This window comes from Aedes albopictus, chromosome 1 (genome assembly GCF_035046485.1).
Source record: "Aedes albopictus strain Foshan chromosome 1, AalbF5, whole genome shotgun sequence".
NCBI lineage: Eukaryota > Metazoa > Arthropoda > Insecta > Diptera > Culicidae > Aedes > Aedes albopictus.
Window position 1 is genome coordinate 281881907 of NC_085136.1, and position 10833 is coordinate 281892739.

General features: G+C 43.4%; 1 protein-coding gene across 1 annotated transcript; it reads right to left on the reverse strand.

Annotated features, from left to right (window-relative positions):
- Window positions 1-3536: 3536 nt before the first annotated feature.
- On the reverse strand, window positions 3537-6405 carry LOC109398456 (V-type proton ATPase 116 kDa subunit a 1). The gene is made up of 4 exons (XM_029860407.2): window positions 5007-6405; window positions 4688-4937; window positions 4182-4353; window positions 3537-4105 (listed from the first exon to the last, which is right to left on the reverse strand). Exons 1-4 carry the CDS (start codon window positions 6243-6245, stop codon window positions 4003-4005), a joined length of 1764 nt encoding a protein of 587 aa, XP_029716267.2. The 5' UTR covers window positions 6246-6405; the 3' UTR covers window positions 3537-4002.
- Between the last annotated feature and the right edge of the window lie 4428 nt (window positions 6406-10833).

The following is a 10833-nucleotide window of genomic DNA, read 5'->3' on the forward strand; positions in this document are numbered from 1 at the left end:
TTTGCCTTTGGCTTACCCTCTCGGGGGAATTCGCCTTTGGTTTACCCTCTCGGGGGAATTCACCATTTGCATACCCTCTCGGGGGAATTAGCTTTTTTTTGTTTTGGCTTACCCTCTCGGGGGAATTTGCCTTTGGCTTACCCTCTCGGGGGAATTCGCCTTTGGTTTACCCTCTCGGGGGAATTCACCATTTGCTTACCCTCTCGGGGGAATTCGCTTTTTTGTTTTGGCTTACCCTCTCGGGGGAATTTGCCTTTGGCTTACCCTCTCGGGGGAATTCGCCTTTGGTTTACCCTCTCGGGGGAATTCACCATTTGCTTACCCTCTCGGGGGAATTCGCTTTTTTTTGTTTTGGCTTACCCTCTCGGGGGAATTCGCTTTTTTTTTGTTTTGGCTTACCCTCTCGGGGGAATTCGCTTTTTTTTTGTTTTGGCTTACCCTCTCGGGGGAATTTACCTTTGGCTTACCCTCTCGGGGGAATTCGCCTTTGGTTTACCCTCTCGGGGGAATTCACCATTTGCTTACTATCTCGGGAGAATTCGCTTTCTTTGCTCTGGCCCACTCTTTCAGGGGAACTTGCAAAATGCTCACCCATTCGGAGGAATCCTTTTTAGTATCTTACCGCTCGATGCAGGGGCTGAAAGTCTCTTAAATAAAGACAAATCAATCCATCAATCTTACCTCTCCTTTTTACACCCTAACATATAAGAAAATGTTGGTCCGTCTTCGTGTAGTTTACAAAACCTTCAATAAACCAATCGTCAACAAATAACAGCGTTCAAACATACCAACAAAAAGGACAACGCTGACTACCGAAATTGTGTTTGGCATAGTTCCCACGAATGAAAGACTTCCCTCTCTGTGTCACCAAAACACTGTTTCGCATTACAAAAAAACAACAAAAACCGTCTCGCCTAAAGCCTGGAACACATAGCGTCCGTTCCGTCGAGGTTTGCGTTTTTTTGACAGTTTTCCCATGGGAAATGTGTCAAACTACTGTCACGCACACGCAAACGTATGCTATGTGTGGGGCACTTAAGGGACTCAATGTTGTATCGCCCCTTTTCTTGCTTAAAACCTCCCATCAAAGACGACGAAGATACACTTTTAGAGCTTTTTAAAAACACATATTTAGGAAATCACCAAACTCCGACCTTGCTTCAAAACAAATCAAAACCACACAAGTTCCTTTCGCCACGGAGCCCTAGCGCTGCTGCAGCCGACAGAATTTATGAACAACCAGGCAAAAATGAAGCCACGCGAAACCCAGTTCGCGATGCGTGATGATAAAAAAATGCTCCTTCTGCATTCTGCCCACGATTCTGCCGCTGCCGCCCACCATCAGAAAGGAGAAAAATGCGCGAATCTTTTCATTGATTCCCTTGTTGGGAGCTTACCTACCGCCTGTGCCATTGTGGTGTCCGGACGGACACCATGACAATCCGAATCAGTCAGGCCAGACGAATCCGATGGCCGAAACTCTTTACAACGAGGAAGGATGCAAACTGTGCAACCTACTCGTGAGAAATACTTTACAAGACTGACGTTTATTTTCCTTTTTTTCGCATGCTTTGTTTTGTCGGCGGTGTTGCACCGCTACCAAGCTATATGCCCTGTTTCCTACTTTCTCCGTACCCTTCTCATTCCCTACATGCACCTTCCCAGGGTTTCAAGGATGAGGATGTGTATTCTCTTCACCCACTCAGTAGTCTCTTGATCGTTACAGATTAGAACCTTGTAACCAGACTTGTAGATGAGATTGTTGAATTTGGATTTCATCGACTCGTTTCGCTGTTGAACTACTCTGAGCAGAAGTGCTGTAGAATGACTCAGTCTAGCTGAGTTTGACGGTGGGAAAGTCTTTGGGTTTTATATCGACCTTCATATTTTAGGTCATGTAGTTTTTATCAATTGTTTGAGAACAATTGGACACGCTCTTTTGGATCTAGATTCCCTTTTTGTTTGGGGTCCTCTGTAACGGATTTGTCTTAGTCATTCCTCGATCGTTTAGAGGAAGTGGGCTCGGCGCTCTCCTTATATTCAGGATTACGGCTTAAGCCTCATTCCGGTCTTTTCCCTTTCCTCGAAGAATTCTGAGCTGCTTCCTCTGTGAACGTGTGAGGATTTTCTTACTAAAGATTCTTGGGGGGCTGATGACGATCCTTGTACCATCATTCTCGCTATCTTCCAGGTTGGAATCGGTCGGTGAGGTGTGTTCTAGATCTGGACCAGTAACGGTGTCAAAACATGTGCTGCTCCGGAACAGTAGGAGTTGAGTGGTGAACTTTTGTGTAGCTGGTATTTGGTAAGGTCAAGCTGACTCAGAGTATTCTCCACTTCTCTCTTGCACGATCGAGAGGGGAGGATTTCCTACATGCTCGTAGATTATTTAATAATTTTCTCGAATAGTCTTAGTTCTATTAAGGCCCTCCGGTAGATGAAACCTGTAAAGCATCCAGTTTAATTTTATCTGAATGCTTTCATAATGCAAATAAGGGTTCGCCCAAAGATCATACAAGATTACCTTTGTTTGGGTCCCCTCACATTGCTCAATTTAAGGCAATGAGAAGGCGACTCTTTCGCAAAAATAAGGTATATGATAGAAAAATTTTACAGAAAACGACATCTTATCTTATCTTATATATCTATATATCTTATATATATATATATATCTATCTTATATATATATATATATATATATATATATATATATATATATATATATATATATATATATATATATATATATATATATATATATATATATATATATATATATATATATATATATATATATATATATATATATATATATATATATATATATATATATATATATATATATATATATATATATATATATATATATATATATATCTATTATATAAAAATGTAGTGGCATACGTGGGACCGCGCATAACTTGCGAACGGAAGGTCCGATTTTGATTGTCTTTGTTTTGTTCTGTTAGTTTTCACCCAAGGAAGGTTTATGAGGCAAAAAACATGGGAAAATTGAGAGTTTTCGAAAATCGGATTTTCATACATTTTGAACGGGGACTTGGGCTTGGCTAGGGACTTGAAACGTCAAAAAACGCAGTAGGCAAGACAAAGTTTGCCGGGTACAGCTAGTGTTTGATGGTCCACTGCACGAATTTATGCTGGCCTGCTTACTCTCACACGAAATTTGACGTTTGAGCGGTGCCGACACCGCTCAAACGTCAAATTTCGCGTGAGAGTAAGCAGGCTAGAATATTGCTGTGTGCATTCGAAATGCAAATATCAAATGCGGGAACACCAATTGCGGTAAGATTTTCTAACAAGTAACCCGATGTCAGTGGGAGCTTTTGAATCCTAGGTGATTATGGTTGCTAAGTTGCCTTTGGTAACACTGTTTTACCGCGTTTGGAGCGCATTTGGGCACCGTTTGCATGTTGAACGCACACAGCAATAAATTCGTGCAGTGGACCATAAAAGAGTTTCACACGATGGCTTTTGTTTTCAACAGCGGACGTTTCGGATGAATTCAAAACTCAAACTTTGTGCTGCTGCTAGTGTGCTAAATCTACATTTATATTCTGTGTGAACGTCAATATGGGTACAACAACGAACGACTATTGGCTTGGCTAAATGGTTGACAAACATTTACTTTTAAACACTTTCGTAGGTATATAATCCTGTATTGCATATTTGGTTACTGTTTGCTAGATCAAAATTTTGAATAGAGAGTACTGTTGCTTGCATATAGGTTGTACAATAAATATTTAAGTCAATTTCAAACAATTTCATGCTTTTTTTCTTTATCTTCTGTAGGGTTAGGCCCTGGAGCCAACGCCAGATCAGCACGGGTGCAATAATTTGAATAGCTGTTGTTCGATTTGCTAAGCACCCGGCGATGTCACTGTAACGCTTTCCATTATATTATATATTTCGAGTTGAACATTTGTTAGATAATCAATTTATTTAGGTAATTTCCGTTTAAGAATTCGATCAACGGGAGGGCGCTTATTCCTCCGTGGAGCTGGAGCCCGTTTCCAAAATTACCTCGAACGAGAACGGTTGGAATGCATAGCCCAAACCAGAGTAGAACTTGCTCTGGAACTCGACCCTGCGGAACGGAAAAGAGAAAAGAAATGGTGAAGACGCTTCTCGAGCGATCACACTTCGAAGATCAAACAACTTACCAGTGCAGACGAAGGGTATGCAGGAAAGCGGACAAACCTTCCATAAGTACCAGAATGCCAACGGTGAGCACAGCCCAGAAGGAGAAGATGGCCCATAGCAGGATTCCACCGTACCAATCGGCCTGTGTGAGACCGTTCTTCAGCACCATGTTCCACAACACCTCGGCCAGTTCTGGGATGAATGAAATCAGTTAATAGGTGATGATTGTCTTGGGAATTACAACGTTTCGCTTATGGTTGATGAATATTGTTTAGAGTCTAAAAGTAGCGACCAGAATACCCAAGATCGGCTAAAATTTCAAGATGGCGACCGTTTTGTGGTATTTTAAGTTCTAAAATTGGCAATATGAGTATTTTTGGCATGAGGAAGATGACCGCAATCCAAAACTACTTATTTGTAGAGCACCAAATTCGAGATGGCAGATCAAAATGTAAGGTTTTTATGCTCTAAAACCATGCACCGAACCGGAGTCGAAGACGTAAAGATTAATCCTATCAATACTTACGGGCATGGGCAAGCGAAAGAGCCCACAGACGCAGGTAGGAAGCCGTATGCGAAACCGATCCGAGCACATACTCAATCGTGTGGATGCCCTGGTGGATGAAAATTTCCGACATTTCCTCGTTATCGTGTCCATGGCCAGCTCCACCGCCAGCACCTCCCTGCTGAACGGCTCCACCCTGGGTTGCGTTCTGCTGATTGAGACCCGTTTCGGCATCGCCATTTTCGTTGCTGTACGGAACCATCGGTTGATGCTGGAGAGCGGAATAAAATCAACAGTTATTGGCGTCAGAACGACCACACATAAACCCTCTCAAACTTACCGCTGCTTCCTTGCGACTGCGCATAATCATAATCGGCTTGGCGAGCAACATCCATGGCACGCAAAGCAGAGCAATAATGACCAGGAACTTCTGCAGGCCCTGCTGCCCAGCGAACATAAACGGACTGCACTCGCCTTCCTGTTCGACCGACTTGAACAAGACCATGTTGATGAAAGTGATCAGAATGGACGGGGCGCATCCGGCCGAAAATCTAATGTCCTCGCTGTCGGCCGAGTACTTGGTCCACTTCATGAACATCATCAGGGTCATATAGAAGAACAGGAACACCAGGAAGATCACTTGCGGAATGAACTCACAGTAGATGGCCAGCTTGTTCTTGAAGTAACGGTGGTTGAACAACCCAACGAACACTCCGAACAACATGTGGATTACACCGAAAATAATGGAAATCTTCATTTTGTACGCATTCAGGAAGATGATCTTGTTCTCGGCCACTTGCCACACCGGATCCAGCCCGATCGGATAAGGCGTTCCCGAATAGTCCTTGGTGCCTGGGTTCAATTGCAAAGCCTTGTTCGACATCACCGTCGAAGTGTTGTAGTTGATGCTCCACGAAGATCCAAACACATTCAACGACTTGGAAAAGATATCATTATACACAAATCCAGTGTACATCGAGAAAACACCCATCAGGAAAATGATGTAACGTCCACCGAAGAAGATGTTCCAGATTTCGTTATCGGTTTTCTTGGCCGCCAGCGGTTTTTCCTTCAGCACCATCCACAAACCGAACAGAGCCATGATGGCACCATGTCCCAAATCGCCGAACATCACCGCGAACAAGAACGGGAACGTAATGATAGTATACGGCGCTGGATTCATCTCGCGGTAACTAGCCACGCCGTAAGCGTTGATCAGCGCCTGAAAAGCGCTGGTAAACTTGTTCGTGCGATTGTACGTCGGAGGATCCTCAAAAGTCTCCATCCGATTCAAAATCGGTGGAACGGAAGACCCGGACCGTTCCGTTCCCCGGCGGAGCGCAATCTGAATGGTTTCGATATCCAACAGCGGCACCCAGCACTCGGCAATCAAACACTTCTGCGTGACGTCCAGGTTGAACAAGTTCAACGTGTGGTAGATCGCCTTGATCTTGCGCACCTTGACGAACCAGTTCTTTAGGTTCTTGGCGGCGGCCACCAGAACCCGGTGCCGATGGTCCTGCGTTTGACCGAGGACGGTGTTCAGGTCCTCGATGCGGGTCATCACGCCCATGGCCATCTCGCGCCGATCGGTCGGGGCCTCCGGGCATGGGTAGAGCGTTGCGCGGAAGCCCTCGCAGATCTTCTTGACGCGCGTCTTCAGCTGGTCACCTTGGAAGAAGATGATGAACACCGACTTGTACACCTTGTCGCCCTGTTAGTAATTAGGAAGAATATTTTCAGATATATCATTGGGAGATGTAAGAGATTTTGAACCGTGCAAGCATTACATTAGAGCATACGTTACAGAAGGTTTTTTTTATGTTTTTCAAGTTTTTTTTTTAATTTGAAGACTATAAAACGTTATGCTCATTGGAGGACTCCTTTAGAAACTACATCATTCGATTACTCCAGGAATGTAATCTTAAGAGAATTACTGCTAGGGATTACTACAGAAATTCCTCCAAGAGATTCCACCAAGCATTCCATTTGAAGATTAATACAGGAATTCGAACTAGGGATTTATTTAACTTTACATAAGGAACTCCTGGAAGAATTTCAAAACGAACTCCCTGAGAATTCCTATCAGAAACTTCTGAAAAGTTCCTAGAAAGTACTTCTGGACGTTTCCTAAAAGAAACTGCTGGAGGATACCCAGCAAACGCTCCTGGAAGATTTTCAGATATCCCAGAAGGATTCCTAGAAGATTTTTTTTATCTGTATTAACGAGATTTTTAGCCCTAGGCTAGTTCATCTTGGATTCCTAGAAGAAATTTTTGAAGGATTCTCAGAAGATAGTCCCACAAGGAACTCACGGAGATTTCCAGAATGAAATCAATCCAGGAAAATTTTCTAAAGAAACTCTTGGAGGATATCCAGCATTGGAGTAAATAGGGGGTGGCCAGGGGTGGCCTGGCCCCCTCCAGAATAATCCATTTCGGAAAAAATGACGCAATTCAGGCGTAAAGTATCTTTTTAGTATAAAAAATCTATATCGACATGGCCTAGAGCTATGACCTAGTTACGCTTATGATATCCAATAGGCAATCCTGAAGAATCTTTAATCCTTTAACGCTCATGGTATCTGTAGAGCACCATCACTTTTTGGCGAATCCGACCTAAACCAGTTCACTTCAATATTTTATAGAAGCGTTTAGGAAGTGGTCCCACGACTTTGAACGACTATATCTAAAGCATTGTCCAGTTAGAATCCGGACGCAGATAATTACTTATATCTCAGAGGTGGAATAACAAACAGAAAAGGTGAAGCCCTCAAAACAAAGATAATTTACTGTAGTTTGATGGAAAAATATCATTAGAATTATTTAATTTTATTTTTAATACATTTTCTCATTTTTTCCGTGATAACTTCCTTAAAAATCTGCACAATGGTAGTAAATTTAACCATCAACCCCTTCGGCGGATTTGTTTAACAATCAGGTCATCTCTGCAGTGTCCTGAGGCCCTCTACCAATCTCATTAGGATTCCAAAGAAACTTTGCCAAATATTTCTCTTCTTGCGAAATTAAGGGCTATTCAGTGAATTCCAAAGAAGCGAAATTGGAGTGTTTTTTCGTTAATAAACACTATCCAACAGTGATGACGCCTCTACACATCTCAGGCTGTCGTGATAGTTCACCAAATTAGCTCAAACCTCTACAGATCCCTTGTGTGCATTTTTGAAAAGCAGCACGCGATTATTGAGGTTATCATCTTTGTACACATTTGGTGTCAAAATCGTGATGTGAGAAAACGATGTCCAGAACTCGAACTTCCTGGCAAATATTGGAATTCCAAACAGATTTATCCATGAACATAAACTTCAATCTTCCTTGGGCACTTCCTCATGGCATGGTTAACAACATCTGAGCACATCACACATAATGGTTATAGAGACATTAACATTTTTCGCGACTGTCGTACCTGACCACGCTTAATTTTCAGCGTGTTTGTGCAAGATTTTTTTCCTTCACTTGTCTTCAATCTGAAATAACTTTTCACTCGTAGCAAGAAAATCGATGGAATTTTCACCATCAATAGAGGACTTGTTTATGATCAGACTGCTGTAAAAAAAATATGATTATGATCATTGAGAGCATCACAATAAATTATCCTTTGCGTCCGGATTCTAACTGGACAATGCTTTATTCTAAAAAGCGTTTCCGAAAAAAGTGCTTGAACAAAAGTTATTGCAAATTGCTAAATTTTTTGAAATCAATGAAAAAAATTTTGTGTGTAAATCAATAGGTTTTTGATTGTTTATCAATACAGGTCGGACTCCATTATCCGGAGTCGGGTTCTGGCGATTCCAAAAACAATATCTAGCAAACGGAATGCTAAGCTGGAAATTTGGCTGACCAATAATCAAAGTTGGCTTGATAAAATGTCAAAATTTCACCTTTATGGATCATTCCGTTCCCCAGTTATACGTTTGAGAAGCAGCCGAACCCGACTCCGGATAATCGAGTCTGACGTGTAGTTCCACTATTGAAACAAGTAATTAGTAGTTGGATCAACCTTATGAGGTTACAACCATATTATTAAAATTATTGCATCATATTCATCTAATTCCATTTGTCTCGAGTTCGCCGAAAATCGATGGTGCTCTAGAGCAACCATGGGAAGTAGAGGGTTAAGCGATTCCTGGAGGAATTTAAAGAGACAAAACACTCCCTCTTTAGCCAGAATCTGTACAGGCTGAACATAACTTACACTAGACAATGAACAAAACGACAACCACAGTTTTTTCATTCGACGAAAAGTTTTCTACGACTGAAGTGGAAATCGAACCCAAACTCCGTGACTAAACGGCGTCACTAATCGCACGGCCACGAAGCTCAGCCGAAGAGGATCTCTTTGGTAAATCCCAGAATGAATTCCTTTTTTTATCTGTGTTAACGAGATTTTTGGCCCTAGGCTAGATCATCTCGGGGCCCACGCATTACTTCCCTACAGGAGGAAGAGCTCACAATTTTGTGAGTTTTTCGGGAGTGGAACTCGATCCGCTGCCCTTGGCATGACAGTCACGTGCTTTAACCATCACACCAGGAGAATGAATTCCTAAGATATTCCAATTCTTGGTGGAACGATGGAAGAAATCCCCGAAGAATCTTATATCGCCTTATCGCATTGAGAACAACTGATTCTGTTGATTGTAGTCCTATTACGGGTGTAAACAAGAACATTTGTAGTAGCCAATGAAGCTCTCAATTCATTGTTTCTTCAATTCCAATAGGACAGATAGATACTCGCTTTAAAGATTCAGTTATAGGAGTGAGTATCATCAATAAACCTCGATATCGTAACCTTTTCTTTTTGTCAATGGTGTCCTGAATTATATCAATTGCATATATTTTTTTCATCCATCCATCTATCCATTGCCGCACAAAGAGTCGATGACAAAAAGCGACAAGAAACGTCTTAACGGAGCAGCCAAATAGAGATTCGGATACCTTGTAGATCATGGGCATAGTAGAGAGGAAGCTCATGTATTGGCTGAAAACCCGTACCGCGTTGTACAACCTGAACCATCTAAGCGTCGAAGCAATGCCAACCTAAGTGAATCTACTACTAGCGATACCAACCCACCTAAAAGGCTTACCCATCAGTTTGAGAGGCACGGTAAAGGCTGGGTATGCTGCGCAATTCAGATCCCATTGTGATCCACTAGCCTCTGCCCAGCAACTCCTATCCCTACCTCCACGCGGTACCGGCCGGAAACTATGAGCAACCTTAGGGAAGATCGGGTAACCAACCCCGGTGGGAACTTTGGTCGTAGGCTGACAGGGAAGGGGGGGTTTGCTTCGGCAAACCTGAGCGTCTGTTCTCCAGGAGGAGCGGCTCACAACAGCGTCTGATCCCCATGTTAGGGGCGGCTGATCTACGTCCGAGTGCCAGGGAAGGACTCTAAGCTCAACTGTGCACTATGGTCCTCCGGAAAGTAGGGGGTTGGTGTCAGGCCCTACGAGCCAGCCGTAAAAAACCATTGTAACGGAAAATCAGCAACAGAATAATACGAACCGAGACCAACGGCAACGACCCCAGCGAACAAAAAGGACTGGCGATTGGAAACTCGGTACGTGGAACTGCCGATCTCTCAACTTCATTGGGAGCACCCGCATACTCGCCGATCTACTGAAGGACCGCGGGTTCGGCATCGTAGCGCTGCAGGAGGTGTGTTGGACAGGATCCATGGTGCGAACGTTTAGAGGTAATCATACCATCTACCAGAGCTGCGGCAACACACGCGAGCTGGGAACAGCTTTCATCGTGATGGGTGATATGCAGAGGCGCGTGATCGGTTGGTGGCCGATCGACGAAAGAATGTGCAGGTTGAGGATCAAAGGCCGATTCTTCAACTTCAGCATAATAAACGTGCACAGCCCACACTCCGGAAGTACTGATGATGACAAGGACGCATTTTACGCGCAGCTCGAACGTGAGTACGATCGCTGCCCAAGCCACGACGTCAAGATCATCATAGGTGATTTGAACGCTCAGGTAGGCCAGGAGGAGGAATTCAGACCGACGATAGGTAAGTTCAGCGCCCACCAGCAGACGAACGAAAACGGCCTACGACTCATTGATTTCGCCGCCTCCAAAAATATGGCCATACGTAGCCCCTTTTTCCAACACAGCCTCCCTTATCGTTACACCTGGAGATCACC

Excerpts from the sequence above, each read along its gene's own strand:
- LOC109398456 (XM_029860407.2), bottom strand. The coding sequence starts at position 6,245 with ATGGCCATGGGCGTGATGACCCGCATCGAGGACCTGAACACCGTCCTC. Across the intron at positions 4,354-4,687 it reads TCTTTCGCTTGCCCATGCCC|AACTGGCCGAGGTGTTGTGG; the intron begins GTAAGTATTGAT and ends CATTCATCCCAG. Across the intron at positions 4,106-4,181 it reads CATACCCTTCGTCTGCACTG|GGTCGAGTTCCAGAGCAAGT; the intron begins GTAAGTTGTTTG and ends TCCGTTCCGCAG.